Source organism: Coregonus clupeaformis, chromosome 10, assembly GCF_020615455.1.
Source record: "Coregonus clupeaformis isolate EN_2021a chromosome 10, ASM2061545v1, whole genome shotgun sequence".
NCBI lineage: Eukaryota > Metazoa > Chordata > Actinopteri > Salmoniformes > Salmonidae > Coregonus > Coregonus clupeaformis.
Genome location: NC_059201.1, coordinates 19,958,809 through 19,979,622, shown reverse-complemented (window position 1 = coordinate 19,979,622; position 20,814 = coordinate 19,958,809). Strand labels below are relative to the sequence as shown.

The 20,814-nt window shown below is 43.4% G+C and overlaps 2 protein-coding genes and 1 non-coding gene across 3 annotated transcripts; 1 reads left to right on the top strand and 2 right to left on the bottom strand.

The window, feature by feature from the left end:
- Positions 1-631: 631 nt before the first annotated feature.
- Positions 632-712, bottom strand: trnag-ucc. Its single transcript has one exon. It is a non-coding gene; the product is annotated as a tRNA-Gly (tRNA).
- Positions 713-13,599: 12,887 nt separating this feature from the next.
- c10h1orf50 (chromosome 10 C1orf50 homolog) lies at positions 13,600-16,562 on the top strand. Its single transcript, XM_041888305.2, has 5 exons — positions 13,600-13,768; positions 14,427-14,542; positions 14,790-14,876; positions 15,000-15,131; positions 15,698-16,562. Exons 1-5 carry the CDS (start codon positions 13,720-13,722, stop codon positions 15,881-15,883), a joined length of 570 nt encoding a protein of 189 aa, XP_041744239.1. The 5' UTR covers positions 13,600-13,719; the 3' UTR covers positions 15,884-16,562.
- Positions 16,563-16,596: 34 nt separating this feature from the next.
- Positions 16,597-20,391, bottom strand: ap5b1 (adaptor related protein complex 5 subunit beta 1). The gene is made up of 3 exons (XM_041888304.2): positions 19,920-20,391; positions 18,949-19,752; positions 16,597-18,794 (listed from the first exon to the last, which is right to left on the bottom strand). Exons 1-3 carry the CDS (start codon positions 20,070-20,072, stop codon positions 16,830-16,832), a joined length of 2,922 nt encoding a protein of 973 aa, XP_041744238.2. The 5' UTR covers positions 20,073-20,391; the 3' UTR covers positions 16,597-16,829.
- Positions 20,392-20,814: the final 423 nt, after the last annotated feature.

Here is a 20,814-nt window from a genome sequence, read left to right as displayed (position 1 = left end):
GACCTAATAGAGAGACACATGATCATATAGCCTACAAATTGTAAGCAGGGTTTGAAATTATTGTTTTATTCAAATATTATATCTGTTTGCTTTGAATGGCAGAACATCTATTGTCAAGATGAATATACTGCCATGGCTGAATTTCTGTAACTCAATGCTTCCCATGTCTCCCCCTTCTGGCTATTGGGATAAAATTCATAGTGCAGTTTCAAAATTCATATGGCAAGGTAAGCGATCGCAGATAAAATTAACAAAAGAGGGAAAGAGGAAGATGAAGAAGCTGAGGAAGTTATCACCCTGTTCTTCTGGTGAATATTTTTCTCTGCGCATACAGGAGTAATACAGGCCTAGTACACAGTGGTGGAAAAAGTACACAATTGTCATACTTGAATTAAAGTAAAGATACAGTCCCTTAATAGAAAATTAGTCAAGAAAAAGTGAAAGTTAAATGGTAAAATACTACTTGAGTAAAAGTCTAAAAGTATTTGGTTTGAAATATACTTCAGTATCAAAAGTAAATGTAATGAAAAAATATAGTTACATTTACGTCATTTAGCAGACGCTCTTATCCAGCGCGACTTACAGTTAGTGAGTGCATACATTATTTTATTTTTATTAATTTTTTTCAAACTGGCCCCCGGTGGGAATCGAACCCACAACCCTGGCGTTGGAAACGCCATGCTCTACCAACTGAGCTACATCCCTGCCGGCCATTCCCTCCCCTACCCTGGACGACGCTGGGCCAATTGTGCGCCGCCCCATGGGTCTCCCGGTCACGGCCAGCTACGACAGAGCCTAGTTACGTATCAAAGGTAAAAGTATACATAATTTCAAATTGCTTATATAAAGCAAACTAAATGGCACCATTGTCTTTTTTTTTCCTTTTATAGCCAGGGGCACACTCCAACACTCAGACGTAATTTACAAACTAAGCATTTGTGTTTCGCCAGATCAGAGGCAGTAGGGATGACCATTCAGTCAGCGCATAAAACTGCTTCGCCAGGCCAAATATATACACTGCTTTCTTGAAACAATAATTTCTTAACAGTCTTTATATCTATTATAGACATGGTCGCGCAGTGGCGAACCTATAGGCCTTCAGTGTGTGACAGGTTCGTGATTCTGAAAGGACAGCAACCGTAATACCAGCGCACTGATGTAGAAGAGTGCACTTTTTGTAAAACTCAAAGGGCCAGTGGTCTAGTGGAGGGACCCCTTCCCTTTTTCCACATTTTGTTATGTTACAGCCTTATTCTAAACTTGATTAAATAAAAAAATGTTCCTCATCAATCTACACACACTACCCCATAATGGCAAAGCGAAAACAGGTGATGAGGTGGGAAAAAACAATTTAATGCATTTCATAATAAGGCTGTAACGTAACAAAATGTGGAAAAAGTCAAGGGGTCTGAATACTTTCCGAATGCACTGTACGCAGGTATATTTTTTTTCAGTGGGCATTGCATATACTCACTTCTTAATCCCTGTTAGTGCATATCAAAGTAGTGTAGTGGAGGTATAACACTTATCAATTATGTAGTACAATAGAGAAATCATGCACAAAGTAGCCTACACAATCGCAAAGCACGTGAAATATATTCACATGCGCGCCGCACATAGCCTAGTTTCAGCGGGAAATCATCTGCATGCAGCAAGAGTGTGCAGCTCTCAACTGGTTTTGGCATGGAGCATCTCAGAAGAATGACATCGGTAGCGGTTAGGGTAGGAAGGACGCTTCAACCAGTAAATGCTAACTAAGGCAACAACGGGTATGCAAACCAGGTATTGAAAAACTTTAGTTCGAAGTGTTGGTTAGTAGGCTATTTGTGATGCACAATTGTCATCATGCACTGACATGGATTGGCCGGGGTGGACACAAGCCCACCTACTGGGGAGCCAGGCCTTGACAGGCCCACCCAATCAGATTGATGTGTATGAAAATGAATGTACTCACTAACTGTAAATCGCTCTGGATAAGAGCGTCTGCTAAATGACTAAAATGTAAAATGTAATGTCGTTTAAGCATTGTTGTGGATTAAGACCATCACATTTTTGTATTTTTTCTATTAAATAAAAAGTGATTTTGAGAGTGAAAATCTGATAAATCTATATGAAAACTCCTAAAAAAAACATAGGAAAGATAGGATTTTTTACACAGGGTGCCTTTCCTTCGCTGGGCGGTTTGTTTAGATTTTAATTTTGTGCAAGATTAGAGTATACCCACTTCTCCATGCACAGTGGCGATTTTAGCATTTCAATCTTGGTGGGGCAAAAATATATATATATGTGGGATGCATGCCAGCAAAGCCACTACACTACACAACACAACACTAAACAATACATTAATTGCACTATAAAGCTGTCCCAACAGCAGAATCCCAACAGCAGTCCCAACACCTTACCACTTCTACACCTGACTATCAGCGGAGCCTTGTCTGGCAGCGAAACAGTTCATTCAGCCTCATTTACTGCCTTTAAAAAAAACATAGCTGATATGGCTGACTTGCTTAAACAAATGTGGTTTCTACTGACAATTGAGATGTACAAACTATGGCATAAGGGGACGACGAGCGGATAATAGGCAATCCGTAATTCCGTTTAAGACATTAACGAGCGAGCAAGGACGGACGTAGTCAATGTAACTATTTGTTCAGCACTTTTTAAATGTACAGCGACAGAATTCAGAACATGGGCCGTTCTTACAGTGTTCTCCCTGTACACCAAGTCAGAACCGTAGGAAAATAAAGGGGGCATATAAGCAGACAATGAAAGCTCTTACAATATTAGATGATTACATTTCTCTAAAACAGGTTATAGGCTACATGTGCACCACCAAGTCAGAACAGTAGGTGAAATTAAGAGGGGAAAATAGACCAAATTATTAGGGTGAGGCACATGGGCTACTAACAACTTACTACACAACATACACTTAGTATTACTTTCTTAGCTACAGTATACATATCTCCCTGGCATATGACATCACTTATGCAGCAGCATACAATACATTTTTGTACTCACCTGTTGTGCTGTGCTCACTTGAACAGGAATGTGGCGTGGCGGTCCTTCGTGGGAAAATTTTGTCATCAAACTTTGTCATCAAAGTATGGCATTCTCTGGATTTATGGTGCTTTCAAGACAACTGGGAACTCGGAAATAAAACAAGGTCGAATCATGATGACGTCAGTGATCTTCAGGTCGTAGCTCTAGAAAGAGGACCAAATTCAAGATTTACAATTCCGTGTTGGATGACCGTTAAAAACATATTTTTCCAGTCGGAGCTCGTTTTTTCCCCGAGTTCCGAGTTGTCTTGAACTCACTGAAGTCAGATTTCGCAGTTCCGAGTTAACAGTTGTTTTGAGCGCGGGCACAAATCATGCTTCATTGACAGCATGACCAATGTTGAATGTTTATCATTTTAAGCTTGGAAAAGAGACCCTTAATCCCAGATTTGGGACCACACAGCCACTCCACTGAATAGCAGGCTAGTGATTGCTTTGCAGTTAGACACTGATTCCTTCCAAACCATTGTTGAATTTGCGATTTCAAACTTGTGTAATGTTATTGTCCAATGGCCGATGAGCACCGATACGTTTTATCTATAATTTCTCTTCATTGTTTCTCTTCATATGACAATGATTAAAAAGGATTTGCCAGTAGATTGTCGACTTGATTCATGATGATGACTGCTAGCTAAGATTTTGAAAGTATGATGTTGACATGATCATTCCAATCAAAGCTACTGTAGATATAACGTGATTTGACATCATTTTATCTGTGGCCAATGACCTTGAGCCTTCTTGGAAGGGCACTTCTAATGTAACTCTATGGCAGCACCCAAGGGGCTTGAATTTTCGAGCTCTACCCTTAGACTTGGCAGTGAGGTATTGTCCCCATGAGTGACAGAACACTGAGCCAATCACAGCACAACTAGAGAACATTACCATGACCTACGCTCCCTACTTTCTGCTGGCTGCCCCACCACCACAGAAAGCACTGAGCTAGGCTGAAACACCCGCATTTTGGAGCTGCCTTACTCTAGAAAGCAAAAAGGAGACCATGTTTGTATTAACTCAATTTATTTATTTATTATTATTATTATTTTTTACATTGTTTGCAAACTGAAATGTGACACGTATTAATGCCAAAATAACATGTAAAACATATTTATTTTTAGCTAAAAATGTGGGGCTCAAAATAGCCCCACCTGCCCTGAATGATGGGTCGCCACTGTCCAGGCACCACTACACCACTGCATAGGGACGATGGAAAGACAGCAGTCACACACAGCATGATGTTAAAGGATAAGCAGTCCATTCACTCATAATAAGCCAGTAGGTCCCAATCATAAGAATACAAAAACCCAACAATTAAGCATTTCCCAATCGAAATTTACAACTATTACTTCCCGTTGCAAAAAACTTTTCACATTTAGCACACAAAGTAACCGGTGACATAAAGTTTAAAGTGGAAATAGTCAAAAAGTTTAAAGTCAAAAATATAAAAATCGCAGTTTATGCTACAAAAACAACTTTATAAGAGGTTTTAAAAATAGGTTATATTTGACTCAATGTTCCATGACGTACACTAAGGCATTTTTGGCAGATTAGATGGATGCAGTTCAATGCATGATAAATATAATTCACCAATACATTTCTTGGTAGTCCCAAAAATATTGCTATCATGTTGTAAATCACAGCTGGCCTGGTACCTTGTTTGCTGCCTCCATTCGGGATGCACTGTTTCAGTTTCAATGACTCAATATTCTGGACAAAAATGGACGAATGTAACTAAGGCTGGGAATGTCAATACAATCAAACTAGCAAGGGCAATGATCACAAGTCAGTCATAACGTGGCTAATAGGCTAGAGTATCTATTTATGTAGCAAGATAAAAACACAGAGCCTAACGTTAGCTAGATAGCTGTCATGTCATGCCATTGAAAGAGTGGGTGAGTGACTGACTTTTTCTGCTCATATCGTTTATTTGGTGGCTATACAAAGCTAGAGATGTCATTTGGTTAGCTAGCAAGAACTTGAATGACTGTTATCCAGTTAGCATATCACTTGTGTTCGCAAATTCACTCTGGCTATCTACTCCGATTTCAGAGCACTCTTGTCTGAGTGTGCCAGATCCCAGAACAACTGATGAATTTACAAATGCGCAACACCCACTGAATATGACCGGTGTCAGTAAACGTAGGCTTAAAAAGTAATAGTTAGTAAAGAACGCTCTAGATAACATGTAAACAGCCTAACCAGCTCTGCTACAGCGAGTAAAATGGTCAGAGTGAGGTGTTCTCTCATTTGTGTCTGGAAGTAACTAGCTAGCAAGCTAGCCAACTTTAGCCAGTTAGCTTGGGTGCTTGGTTGGGACAAGAATGCATTGGCAGGCAAGCTGCAGAAGGACGAGGAGACTACAATTCCCCATCGTTTATCAGTGCAATTTTGATGGCCAACTAGCTGAAAAGGTTTATCTAATGTACCTTTGTTAGATTTTAGCTCATCTTGCTCTGGCTAGCATTAGTTGTTGATCTTGTTGTTGTTGATGTGCATAACTGAGGGTGTTTACATATTTGAAGAAATCCATTCAGGTGTATTTTGTGGCTTTTGGTGAATGCGTTCTAATGATTGAAAGTCACGCTGTAGCAACTGCCTGTAAACAGGATTGTTTGTATAAAGGCCTACTGTAGCTCTGATTGGCTATAGCGCACCGGTCTGTGTAGACCCCAGTCCTGGACAAGACAGATATTTTTATTCAGTTTTATTTACTGCAGTGTCTATTAATAATGCTATATAATTTTCACAAATGCCTCTTAGTATACGTAATTCCCAAACATTCTAAGAATTCATGAAAAATTGAAAATGACCATATCTAAGTGTTCGCATGTCAGAAAATGTTTGTCATCCATTAAGGTCCCAACCATTAAGTCAAAATGTGATTGGTTGATTCCATTGTCACTCCAATATTTTGCCCTAATAAAGTTGAATGGCAGATGCCTTTATCTAGCTTCTGTTGGCTGACTTCACTAGCTAGATTTATCTCCACAGAGACCAGCAAAGAAAAATCCTGATTGGATCTTTTTTTCTCTTCCGTGTTAACCCGTTCCTTTCCAACAAAAACTGAAGAGATTAAATCAGAACATCTTGGAAAATAATATATTTATAATTATATTATAATAATTATTTTATAAATCCTTAGCCCTTTTCTGAAGGTGTAGAAGGCCCATTGTTCACCACTGTGTTTGCGTTACTAATCATTTGTAGAGTGGCTTTATTTCCCTCAGCATGCATTTTTTCACTATTCTGAATGTCTAAAGAATCCATATGTTGTTCTGAAATATAAACACAGAAATACTGGACATTTTGAACTGTTATTATGGTGGTGATTTGACAAAATTACAATCATGGTCTTGAAATGGACTCGCATTTGTCTGGTCTCGGTCTTGACTCAGTCTCATACCCCTTGTCCCCCTCCCGGTCTCGACTCGGTCTCGCCCCCCTTCCAGTCTTGGTCTTGACTCGGACTCGATATGCTCCGGTCTTGGTCTTGAATCAGTCTCGCTTTAGGTGGTCTCGAACACAACATTGCCTTAAACAATGTAAACTACGCTTTGGTCCTATTATTGCTCGCACAATTTTTTGGGGTGCAAAGTTTAAAAACAATGTAACTGGTAATCAAAATGGCATGCTCATACTCCATTATTTCACAATAATGACTAGTGATTTGGAGGATGGCCTTTTGCATCCCCCCCAATGGTCCAAATGTGGAATCCATACCCTTGCCGATATCATGGACAGTAATGGTTTGAGAACATTCCAAGATTTGAAAGATGCATACACATTACCTAGGAAACTTTTTTTCTTCTATATTTACAATTTAGATCAGCTATGCTGGCCTATGGTGTCCCTTGGGAAACCCAACTACTGAACCATCCAATGATGGGATTTATAAATAAATTATCTGGGCTCCTGAAACTGATCTCTATAATATATAAACACATTTTGAAAAGCTCATTTTGAGCTAGCCATTAAAAAAAGATGGTGAATCTGAACAACCCTTCAACTGGAACAGAATATGGATAACTATGAATAACTATTAATTTATACATTTTAAATTTGTTCACAGACTGTATTTAAAACCAAGGAATAGTTTTACGATGAAATTGGCCCAAACTCCCAACTGTTCACTGTGTCCCCTAAATCAGGTAGGCATATTCTTTCATATGGATGTGGGAGTGCCCCACAGTTAAATGCTTCTGGAAAAAGTAACAACATTCATTTCGAAGTGCATAAATGTAAATATTAAATGTGTTACATCTACTATGTTACTTAATGATGACAGCTCCTTGAATCTCTCAATCAATCAGAGACGATTACTGCTGGCAGACAGCACTGCAACAAAAAACATGTTGGCTATTAGATGGCAAACACCCCCCTCTCTCCCGCCAGTGGACATAGCCACGGGAAGTAGGGGTGCTGAGGGTGCTGCAGCACCCCCTGATAAATCAAAAAATTATAAGTAATAAAAATAATGTAACAAATATATATACACTACCAGTCAAAAGTTTGGACACACCTACTCATTCCAGGGTGTTTCTTTATTTTTAAAACTATTTCTTACATTGTAGAATAATAGTGAAGACATCAAAACTATGAAATTACACATGGAATCATGTAGTAACCAAAAAAGTGTTAAACATATCAAAATATATTTGAGATTTGAGATTCTTCAAATAGCCACCCTTTGCCTTGATGACAGCTTTGCACACTCTTGGCATTCTCTCAACCAGCTTCATGAGGTAGTCACCTGGAATGCATTTCAACTAAGAGGTGTGCCTTCTTAAAAGTTAATTTGAGGAATTTCTTTCCTTCTTAATGCGTTTGAGCCAATCAGTTGTGTTGTGACAAGGTAGGGGGGTATACAGAAGATAGCCCTATTTGGTAAAAGTCCAAGTCCATATTATGGCAAGAACAGCTCAAATAACCAAAGAGAAACGACAGTCCATCATTACTTTAAGACATGAAGGTCAGTCAATACAGAACATTTCAAGAACTTTGAAAGTTTCTTCAAGTGCAGTCGCTAAAACCGTCAAGCGCTATGATGAAACTGGCTCTCATGAGGACCGCCACAGGAAAGGAAGACCCAGCGTTAGAGCTACCAGCCTCAGAAATTGCAGCCCAAATAAATGCTTCACATAGTTCAAGTCACAGACACATCTCAACATCAACTGTTCAGAGGGGACTGTGTGAATCAGGCCTTCATGGTCGAATTGCTGCAAAGAAACCACTACTAAAGGACACCAATAAGAAGAAGAGACCTGCTTGGGCCAAGAAACACGAGCAATGGACATTAGACCGGTGGAAATGTGTCCTTTGGTCTGGAGTCTTTGTGAAACGCGGTGTGGGTGAACGGATGATCTCTGCATGTGTACTTCCCACCGTAAAGCATGGAGGAGGAGGTGTTATGGTGTGGGGGTGCTTTGCTGGTGACACTGTCTGTGATTTATTTAGAATTCAAGGCACACTTAACCAGCATGGCTACCATAGCATTCTGCAGCGATACGCCATCCCATCTGGTTTGGGCTTAGTGGGACTATCATTTGTTTTTCAACAGGACAATGATCCAACACTCCTCCAGGCTGTGTAAGGGCTATTTGACCAAGAAGGAGAGTGATGGAGTGCTGCATCAGATGACCTGACCTCCACAATCCCCTGAGCTCAACCCAATTGAGATGGTTTGGGATGAGTCGGACCGCAGAGTGAAGGAAAAGCAGCGAACAAGTGCTCAGCAGTTGTGGGAACTCCTTCAAGACTGTTGGAAAAGCATTCCAGGTGAAGCTGGTTGAGCAAATGTCAAGAATGTGCAAAGCTGTCATCAAGGCAAAGGGTGGCTATTTGAAGAATCTAAAATATAGAATATACTTTGATTTGTTTAACACTTTTTTGTTTACTACATGATTCCATATGTGTTATTTCATAGTTTTGATGTCTTCACTATTATTCTACAATGTAAAAAATTGTAAAAAATAAATAAAAATGCTTGAATGAGTAGGTGTCCAAACTTTTGACTGGTACTTTTGACTGGCATGCTCTGACACGGCATCCCTAGCCGTATCAGAGCATGCGCAGACCAGCTGGCTGGTGTGTTTACAGACATATTCAATCTCTCCCTATCCCAGTCTGCTGTCCCCACATGCTTCAAGATGGCCACCATTGTTCCTGTACCCAAGAAAGCAAAGGTAACTGAACTAAATGACTATCGCCCCGTAGCACTCACCTCTGTCATCATGAAGTGCTTTCAGAGACTAGTCAAGGATCATATCACCTCTATCTTACCTGTCACCCTAGACCCACTTCAATTTGCTTACCGCCCCAATAGATCCACAGACGATGCAATCGCCATCACACTGCACACTGCCCTATCCCATCTGGACAAGAGGAATACCTATGTAAGAATGCTGTTCATTGACTATAGCTCAGCATTCAACACCATAGTACCCTACAAGCTCATCATTAAGCTTGAGGCCCTGGGTCTGAAACCCGCCCTGTGCAAATGGGTCCTGGACTTCCTGACGGGCCGCCCCCAGGTAGATCCACTTCGCTGATCCTCAACACTTGGGCCCCACAAGGGTGGGTGCTCAGCCCACTTCTGTACTCCCTGTTCACCCATGACTGCGTGGCCAAGCACGCCTCCAACTCAATCATCAAGTTTGCAGACACACAACAGTAGTAGGCTTGATTACCAACAATGACGAGACAGCCTACAAGGAGGAGGTGAGGGCTCTGGGAGTGTGGTGCCAGGAAAAAAATCAAATCAAATCAAATTGTATTGGTCACATGCGCCGAATACAACAGGTGCAGACATTACAGTGAAATGCTTACTTACAGCCCTTAACCAACAGTGCATTTATTTTAAACAAAAAAGTAAGAATAAAACAACAACAAAAAAAGTGTTGAGAAAAAAAGAGCAGAAGTAAAATAAAGTGACAGTAGGGAGGCTATATATACAGTAAAATAAAGTGACAGTAGGGAGGCTATATATACAGGGGGGTACCGTTGCAGAGTCAATGTGCGGGGGCACCCGGCTAGTTGAGGTAGTTGAGGTAATATGTACATGTGGGTAGAGTTAAAGTGACTATGCATAAATACTTACTTAACAGAGTAGCAGCAGCGTAAAAAAGGATGGGGTGGGGGGGCAGTGCAAATAGTCCGGGTAGCCATGATTAGCTGTTCAGGAGTCTTATGGCTTGGGGGTAGAAGCTGTTGAGAAGTCTTTTGGACCTAGACTTGGCACTCCGGTACCGCTTGCCGTGCGGTAGCAGAGAGAACAGTCTATGACTAGGGTGGCTGGAGTCTTTGACAATTTTGAGGGCCTTCCTCTGACACCGCCTGGTATAGAGGTCCTGGATGGCAGGGAGCTTTGCCCCAGTGATGTACTGGGCCGTACGCACTACCCTCTGTAGTGCCTTGCGGTCAGAGGCCAAGCAGTTGCCATACCAGGCGGTGATGCAACCAGTCAGGATGCTCTCGATGGTGCAGCTGTAGAATTTTTTGAGGATCTGAGGACCTCTCACTCAACGTCAACAAAACAAAGGAGATGATCGTGGACTTCAGGAAACATCAGAGGGTGCACCCCCCTATCCACATCGACGGGACCGCAGTGGAGAAGGTGGAAAGCTTCAAGTTCCTTGGCATACACATCACAGACAAACTGAAATGGTCCACCCACACAGACAGTGTGGTTAAGAAGGCGCAACACAGCCTCTTCAACCTCCGGAGGCTGAAGAAATTTGGCTAGGAACCTAAAACCCTCACAAACTTTTACAGATGCACAATTGAGAGCATCCTGTCGGGCTGTATCACCGCCTGGTACGGCAACTGCACCGGCCACAACCGCAGGGCTCTCCAGAGGGTGGTGCGGCCTGCCCAACGCATTACCGGGTGCAAACTACCCGCCCTCCAGGAGACCTACAACACCCGATGTCACAGGAAGGCCAAAAAGATCATCAAGGACAGCAACCACCCGAGCCTCTGCCTGTTCACCCCACTATCATCCAGAAGGCGAGGTCAGTACAGGTGCATCAAAGCTGTGACCGAGAGACTGAAAAACAGCTTCTATCTCAAGGCCATCAGACTGTTAAATAGCATCACTAGCACATTATCACTGGCCACTTTAAGAAATGGAACACTAGTCACTTTAATAATGTTTATACAGTTGAAGTCGGACGTTTACATACACCTTAGCCAAATACATTTAAACTCAGTTTTCACAATTCCTGACATTTAATCCTAGGACAAATTCCCTGTCTTAGGTCAGTTAGGATCACCACTTTATTTTAAGAATGTGAAATGTCAGGAAAATAGTAGAGAGAATGATTTATTTCAGCTTTTATTTCTTTCATCACATTCCCAGTGGGTCAGAAGTTTACATACACTCAATTAGTATTTGGTAGCATTGCCTTTAAATTACTTAACTTGGGTCAAACATTTTGGGTAGCCTTCCCCAAGCTTCCCACAATAAGTTGGGTGAATGTTGGCCCATTCCTCCTGACAGAGCTGGTGTAACTGAGTCAGGTTTGTAGGCCTCCTTGCTCGCACATGCTTTTTCAGTTCTGCCCACACATTTTCTATAGGATTGAGGTCATGGCCACTCCAATACCTTGACTTTGTTGTCCTTAAGCCATTTTGCCACAACTTTGGAAGTATGCTTGGGGTCATTGTCCATTTGGAAGACCCATTTGCAACCAAGCTTTAACTTCTTGACTGATGTCTTGAGATGTTGCTTCAATATATCCACATCATTTTCCTTCCTCATGATGAAGTGCACCGGTTCCTCCTGCAGCAAAGCACCCCCACAGCATGATGCTGCCAACCCCGTGCTTAACGGTTGGGATGGAGTTCTTCGGCTTGCAAGCTGCCCCCTTTTTCCTCCAAACATAACGATGGTCATTATGGCCAAACAGTTCTATTTTTGTTTCATCAGACCAGAGGACATTTCTCCAAAAAGTACGATCTTTGTCCCCATGTGCAGTTGCAAACCGTAGTCTGGCTTTTTTATGGCGGTTTTGGAGCAGTGGCTTCTTCCTTGCTGTGCAGACTTTCAGGTTATGTCGATATAGGACTTGTTTTACTGTGGATATAGATACTTTTGTACCTGTTTCCTCCAGCATCTTCATTGCTGTTGTTCTGGGATTTATTTGCACTTTTCGCACCAAAGTACGTTCATCTCGAGGAGACAGAACGTGTCTCCTTCCTGAGCGGTATGACAGCTGCGTGGTCCCATGGTGTTTATACTTGCGTACTATTGTTTGTACAGATGAACGTGGTACCTTCAGGCATTTGGAAATTGCTCCCAAGGATGAACCAGACTTTTCTGAGGTCTTGGCTGATTTCTTTTGATTTTCCCATGATGTCAACCAAAGAGGCACTGAGTTTGAAGGTAGGCCATGAAATACATCCACAGGTACACCTCCAATTGACTCAAATGATGTCAATTAGCCTATCAGAAGCTTATAAAGCCATGACATCATTTTCTGGAATTTTCCAAGCTGTTTAAAGGAACAGTCAACTTAGTGTATGTAAACTTCTAACCCACTGGAATTGTGATACAGTGAATTATAAGTGAAATAATCTGTCTGTAAACAATTGTGGGAAAAATTACTTGTGTCATGCACAAAGTAAATATCCTAACCGACTTGCCAAAACTATAGTTTGTTAACAAGATATTTGTGGAGTGGTTGAAAAACGAGTTTTAACGACTTCAACTGTATATACTGTATTCTATAATATTCTACTGTATCTTAGTCCATGCAGCTCTGTCATTGCTCGTCCATATGTATATATTCTTAATTCCATTCCTTACTTAGATTGTGTGTATTGGGTATATGTTGTGAAATTGTTAGATATTACTTGTTAGATATTACTGCACTGTGGGAGCTAGAAGCACAAGCATTTCGCTAAACCCACAATAACATCTGCTAAACACGTGTATGTGACAAATAAAAATGTATTTATTTGACAATCAACTTCAATAAAGGTATGAAAAGGTATACAAACACATTCAGGTAATATATTCCACATGATAAATATCCCCACATTATTACAATAAATAAATGTGATTCTCAACCTGTAAATCATGTCTGGTCATTTATAATAGCAAGTCTTTAGAACAAGTGATGGAGGACATAACACATGACTGTAAGTCGCTTTGGATAAAAGCGTCTGCTAAATGGCATATTATATTATATTATATTATAAGGACAATCGTCCATTTCATAAGATCTTTCTCCACGTTCCTTCCAAATAGCCTATGTATGTAACAATGTTTTGTTACACAAGTTACACCTCCCCTGTGTTCTAAGCCCTACAATAAATGCCTCCCTCTCACTCAATAATGACAATAATCATCCGCCAGCTTGGCCATTAATTATATCTAGTGTTTAATGTGATATTTAAATTATTCTTGTTATTATAATTGTTCGACAATTATACTGAAATAACGTTTTGCCATAATTTTCAGACGGGCAACTAAATGGCCTACTATTGTAGGCTGGGTAGGAGGAGGAGACTCAAGACCTTAAAACACCCCCCTGCTGGCCGGCCAAACTTTCACACAGCACAGCACATTGGTTACAAAACCTGCTACGGAGGAGTAGTTGCAACTGGTCATTTCTGAGAGCATTTCGCTACATTGTATACCAAATTATCTACAGTAAAGAAAATGGACAGGACAGTTAGCCTTCCGAATCAACCTGACAAAACCACCACAGGTAAGACTTCCTACACTGTAGCATAACTAGCTGTTGTTAAATTGTTCTCAATCAATGTCCTGGATAGGGTGTGAATTGAATGTTTCGTAAAATTTGATTCATTGTTATAAATGTGTTTACTGGTGATACTGTAGAAACATTAGTTTAGATCCCTATTGAGTAGGCTTTTAGCTCGACTATTATTAGTTAGGGATCTTCTCTAGCTAGTCGCACTCAAAGGGAATTTCTAATTACCAGATTTTACCTTGGGTATTTTTTTCCAGTAGTTTCACATTTTTACATGACATTTTACAGTAGGCTATTCCACCGTCATACACCTCATTCGGTTCAGATCAGGGTCAGCAATTTTGCCAACGATTTAGCAGCTGGCTTTTGCTAAACGTGAACAGAAAGTGCTTACTTGCAGGTCAGGAAGCAAGGCACGAGCCACTCAAAGCATGAACTTGTGGAGCCGCTTATGTATTCTAGTCAGTCTGTCTGAGGTTATTTGTGGAGGGGAGGCCAGACGTTTTGAAGACTGTAGGCCTACGTAAATGAGTGTTGCAATCAGTAAATCCATGTAGTCTAGACTAGCACAAAGCTTCACAAAAATGTCTAGCTTTGTCACCATTCCTCAATTTGTGTTATGCAAGTTTCAAGTGTCCCTGTGTGTTTGTAGTGAACTTGGTGGAGAGCAGCAGCAACCCCAATGGGCTGGACCTAGTCAGCTCCTACCAGACCAACAGGGTGGGAGACCCCATGGATCTGGTTGCTCTGGCAACACAAGTACAACGGGTAATTAAATTAATGGCATTGTAATGGAATAATGATAAGGATGATTATATTAATCAGATTATCCATAGTCATGTACAGACCTTGTGGGAAGCAAACCCCTGGTGTTGCCAGCACCATTCCCCTGCCAACTGAGCCTTTCTGAACCCTAACTTTGGTTTGACGTCGCCCCCTCAAGAATGTATCATAATGATGAAGACATTCTGTTTGAGATTTACCTTATGTTTGGTTACCTGTATTGGGTTCCTAGGGAGATGACTTTGTCAGAGCCAACGCCTGCAACAGACTGACAGTCATTGCTGATCAAATTAGATACCTGCAGGAACAAGCCAGAAAGGTGAGGCGCATGGCTTACATATTACTTTATGTAACCAATCTATGTAATTCATATAGGGAAATAATTAAGTAGCATTTGTGATACCAGTTGGTTTGATCTGAATGTTTTTGTTCTCTGGTGTAGGTTTTAGAGGATGCCAAGAAGGACGCTGAGCTGCACCACGCTGCATGTAACGTCGTCAAGAAGCCAGGGAACATGTATTACCTGTACGAGCGGCCCTCCGGACAGAAATACTTCTCCATCCTCTCTCCTCAGGTAAGCACATCACACCTGGGCGGCATTAGGCACAATAATTTGGAACGTTCAGATATGGCTCTACTCTGAAAGATAAGAAACATGTCTATTCCGTCACATTTCTAACGTTCCAATCACCTGGGAAAGCCCCCAGCACATACAGCAGCTGAATGACTGAGTAACATAATGTTACAGAACATATACCACCATGTGGTGCATAATGTTATGAGTTGGGACATTTAGACGTTCAAAGTCTACATGTGACCCTGATGGGAGTTGATAATGTTCCCTTTAGCCGGTTAGAGGTGGTGCTGACTGACCACTTGCATCTTTGTGTGCACACGCATTGGCCACAGAGCATGGTTGTGTAAGCACAGTAGCACACACAGGAGAACATTGAATGGATATAGAAAGATTAACAAAAAAGTCCCACTTTAATTTGTATATAAGAAAGGAACAGCCCATTAGGTGTCTGCCAAACCATAACCCTTTTAGAAAAAGATGGTGCTAATATTTACTCTACTAATGACTAAACTGCTTCTCTTATCTAATTGTGTAATGGCCTCTCACCTATCTCTCTTTTGAAGGACTGGGGCGCCGGCTGCCCTCACAAGCCTTGTGGTGCGTTCAAGCTTCAATACGACATGTCCTGGACCCCTATAGACGACGTGGAGAAGAAGGACGCTGAAATTGCCATCATGGACAAACTCCTGAGCCAGCAGACAGCCCTGCCTCCCTGCTTAGAGGCCAACTTTGAGAACATCTCGAAGTAGAGCTGCAACCTGGAACAGGACCGTCTTAAAGGGGCCACATTGAGTGGCATTAAAATGGTCTTACTGGACATACAGGGACAGATTTGCTAGTTTGAGAAACATAAGCTAACTTGGGGGGTGCATGCAAAGTAAAGGCCAAAATGTGTATTACAACACATTAACAAATATTTGTTTTGTTTTTATTCATTTGGCGCAAACTTTTAGGCAAGCTCAGTAAATCTGGTCCCATTGGGGTTTTATTGTGAAACTTTAGTCATACAGAACTGTTTTATTGTGTGGAATCCTTCATTACGTCAAAGACAATTGTACGGTCTTCAAACTGCTCAAATGGAAAGTCTTGAAGACAGAGTTTATGGGAAATATCCCATGTACAACAGCATTAGGAAACAATTCAAGGTTCTAAATGGTTCTTTCCAGTTTTTCACCAAAGGTCTTTCAAGGAATGTATTTATGATTTACTTAAAATATTAAAGCATATTCCTTTTCACACAATGGGAAACTGCTATATCACTCAAATGACCATCTCTAATAGTAGATTGGTGTCCCAAGTCTTAATTCTATTTTCTTCCTTATGTTTTCATGGGGGACCAGGCAACCTGTTCTGTAATTGGAATGCATTTTCTGTTTTTGGGACCTGCAAAATGATTGTACAGCTGTAATAAAATATTTAAGTATGGCACTTCTGTGTTAAGCATGAGGTAAACAAGCAGAAGTCAGTCACACATTGACTTTATTTAGAAGTTCAATTACAAAATATTTTCACAAATCCACATGATTCAAATGATCAGTTTACAAACATCAATAGTAAATACATCAAGCAACATTTCAAAAGCAGAGACTGAAAAGGAGGCACTGTGAAATCACAAAACAGACAAGTGTTAAAAGGGCGTATTCATTTCATAAAAACAAGCCGTCTCTTCTAGTATGGAGCCCACCACTTCCACAATCAGACATCACCATTGACTTGCTGTGTGCTGTGAATCTCTTTGGTAATGTCCTCTAGATAAGAGTTAATATAAGGCAGAAGCTTCCAGTTGTCTGTAGCAATATGAACCTGGACGGCATCCTCCTCTGTGATGATCTTCAGCAGCACGTGAGACTGGGGTGGGAGGAAGAACAGCACTTTACACCTGCCTTTATCCAAGTCTGAGACCAGATATCTCTGAAAGTGCTTCTCCACCAGCTCACCCATAGCCGAATCCTCCAACTGATCACAGAACAGGCTAGTGGCAGCGTTGGTCAAATCACCCTCAGACTCCTCTGAGCATATTTCGCCCCAGATCCCCTCAAACACTCTCTGCTTCTGTTCCCTGGTCCACCCTAGGGGTGCGAGGAAGGGCAGAAACACCTCAGGGAAAGCCACATGGAGGTCTGCTAGCTGGGAGTGCCAGGAGACGCCGTCCTCCGTGGTAAAGATAGCGCTAGCTCTCAGGGTGGTGTGGTACGGCTGCTTGGGCTTCAGCCTCAGCCTCACTGTAGGGGGCTTCCTGGTCCTGAACAGGCAAGGCACGCTGATGTCACTCACTTCCTCATAGTGGCCGTCCGTGAGGTCAAAGTGCAAGCGGATGCTGAAGAGCTTGTCAAAACGGGGGTCATGAACTCCAGTGTGTGTGAGGTGGTATTGGAGGGTGATTTCAGAGGCGAAGCTGGGGCTCTGGAACTGGGCTCTGTAGTCCTCTCTCTCTATCCCGCCCTGTCCTGGGGAGCTCTCAGACTCACAGGCTGATTCACTCTCTGGTTTATGCTCTGGTTTGCAGTCATCTGGTTCATGTTTCTCCAGTTTGACCAGCCTCAGCAGCGGTCGCTCTGTCTGGTGCACGGTCAGTCCGCTGGTCAACTCCTCGGTCTCGGCCATGATGGCAGACATGGAGCGCACTTTGGCTTGCCGCCCCCTTTCTGCTCCCCTCTGTGCCAACACCCCAGCCAGCTTCTCCCGGGAGAGAGTTGTGAGGAGGGTGTAGTACAAGCGGGCGTGGTCCTGGATGTCTGTTTCACCATAATGACAGGTGAGGTGCTGTAGGAGGTCAGCCAGCGGTGTGAGGAGGGAGTCCAAGCTGGGGTGCAGGAGCAGGCGTCGACACACCCCCAGCACGCCGTTCCCCAGACGCCAGTCCCCGCTCACACACAGCGCGGATGAAGAGGAAGTGATGACGCACAGCAGAAAGTTGAGAGTGGCCCTCTGGAGGACTTCCCCTTCCTCTGCCACGCGGGCCAGGATCCTGAGGTGCCAGCGGAGGTCTTGCAGGGTGAGCTGGGACAGTGGGGCCTCTGTGATGGTTCTTTGCAGGGCTTTAAGCAGTGCCACAGCCCAGCCTGACTCCTCCAGCCGGTCCTGGGTCCGGTCAGCCAGGTTGATGAGGTGAGGCGCCAGCCGAGTGTGTCTCAAGTACAGGTCACACAGCCTCTGAGACAGGTCCTCAGAGTAGCGCTCCACGTGGCAGAAGTGGAGAAGGAAGAGGAAGGCAGCCCTGAAGAAGGTCACCACCATCTCCCTACTGCCCTGGTTCTCCACGATACGGAGAAGGGAGGTCAGGTGATCGTACAGGTAGGCCAGGCCTCTCCCCCCCTGTCCCTCCCCATCTTCTTCTCCTTCCTCCAGGTAGACCAGAGAGAGTAGGTTGAGTCTAGCCAGCATGCTGACACTATCATTGAACACAGTGGGCACTAGGGCCGCGGCCAGCCGAGGGGTCAAGAGCACGGGCAGGCTCTCGTCCCCGTCGCCACAGCTGATTGGTCGGTTCTCTGGGAAGTGCAGGATGCAGTCCATGTAGAAGAGCTTCTCGGGCGTGCTCAGTAGGGGGTGTTGGGACAGGCCGACGAGACGCTTTAGAAGAAAGGCCTCATCCTCTGCGCTGAACAGGCTGTCTGTGAAAGCAGCCTTCATCAGCAGAGTGGTGTGCACCAGACACACCTGCAACAACAAGAGATTAAACAATGCGGTCACAAATCTCAAGATTTTACAGCTAGGTTTGATAATGTTCTACCACAGCACAAGCATGGATAGATCTGTGGATAATCTGCCATTTCTTCCATAACTCATCCTAGACTAGTAGACCGCTACTAACCTTGCATGTGCCCAATAGACGCAGCAGCTGTGCCCTGAATATCGTTGGGGAGACTGCGGGCACCATGGCAAGCACCTCCACCAGCCCTTGCAGCAGTGCAGCCTGGGATAGGGATGTGAGCAGGTAGGACTCCTCTAGGAGGGAGGAGAGGAGCGATCTCAGCTCTTTACAGTCTAGGCCCGTCTGCAGGGAAGGAACTTTTCCCATGGGGCCTAGAGTGAGGGGCGAGAAGATGGCCAAGTCAGAGTGTGACTCTGAGTCCAGGTGTGCTGAGTCTGCACCCTCCCCCCACACAAACCCCTCGTTGCTCCCCAGTGCAGCCTTCAGGTCTCCAGCCCCAGCCCCTTTCTGCTGGGTGAGCAGATACACAGCATTCCTCAGTGCCAGGGCATGGAGCCCCGTGTAAGCCTGGTGAAGCCCGGAATTTTCCTGCTGCCTCAGGCTGCTCAGGAGCTCCAAGCGTTGGGATAGTAGGCCCGGGAGGCAAGCCTCCAGCTCCCTCAGGCAGTCGCAGGCTGTTGCCCTCAGGGGGCGTAATGCAGCCCCAGCCTGTGCGTCGTTGGTGTCCTGGGCCGTCTGTAAGAGGAGTTCCAGGAAGTCTTGGGAGTTACTGGTGTGTGAGCTAACACAGCAGGAGCAGAGGAGCACGGAGGTGAGGGCCAGGAGGAGGTGGCGACGGAGCGGGAGGGATTTGGGGGAGCACTGGGCAAACACAGACATGAGCTCCAGGGCGGTCTCCTCACCCACAGAGACAGAGGGGCACAGCAGAGTAGGGTGCTCAAGTAGCGGGGACAACAGCAAGACCTGAGGCAGGCAGAACAGAGGACATAATGCAGTTTAGTGGTTTAAAGTTTAAACACATTAATGAACGTGCCTTCCTCCATAGAAAATGCTCTGCCACTTCCTGTGGATACATACATAGCGAGGGACTCAATACAACAATAATTGTGCCTTGAAAACGTGTAATGTACCTTGATGTGGTCACTGGCCCTGTCATCTCGCAGCTCGCGCAGGACCTCCGCGAGGAAGATGTCCGATGTCGTGCTGCACAAGAACTGGGACGGGCTGCGCGAGAATGCGGAGATCCTCTCGGGCCAGTTCGCTGACATGATTGAACCGAACATAGCCTATACGTCAAAAATTATTTCATTTTATTGCAAAATATCTCTGTTTTGGGTTGGGTAGCCTACGACCAGAGGTACCACTACGACTTTGATTGCGGTCTGAGAAATAAGGCAAAGCTTTTCTCGACCTGCAAAACAATGAGTTGGGGTCTGTTGTGATGTCTTCACAGCAGACCTTTTTGTGTGCAATCGCACCACACCGACGGTTGTTATTATCACATAGCTAGCTAGCTTGTCAAATTGTATCTATACCAACTCATCTTTTTATGTTCACCTCACCGGCACTAACGATCATCACACTTTATTAGAGATCTTTCACTTCCTTGTCTTAGTAGTCATGTGATCAAATATCACATGGCGCTAAGTGCGCTTCAAAATAAAGGTAGCCACTGGCATGGCAGCGGCCATAGAGCTAGATAGAGATCTCTAGATGGATAATCCGTTTTAGCATGAACATTGACGGCTTCGTTTTAGTTCACGAAAGGCATTATTTTTATTATTATTAAGCTCTTGTGGACAGACGAACGTAACATCTGACGCAATTACGCGAAATTGTAGTTTTGGGTTTCCGAAATTACTTTTTCACGCTCTCTCTCTTAGAAATGTTTTATTGAATACTTTTATTGTGAAACAGATATAGGGACCGTCTGACTGATAGTCTTCAGCGACATCCATTGGGTAGTTATTATATTGCAGTAACTGTAGGCCTGCCTGTGTATTTATCCACAGGTGGTTGTAGCGC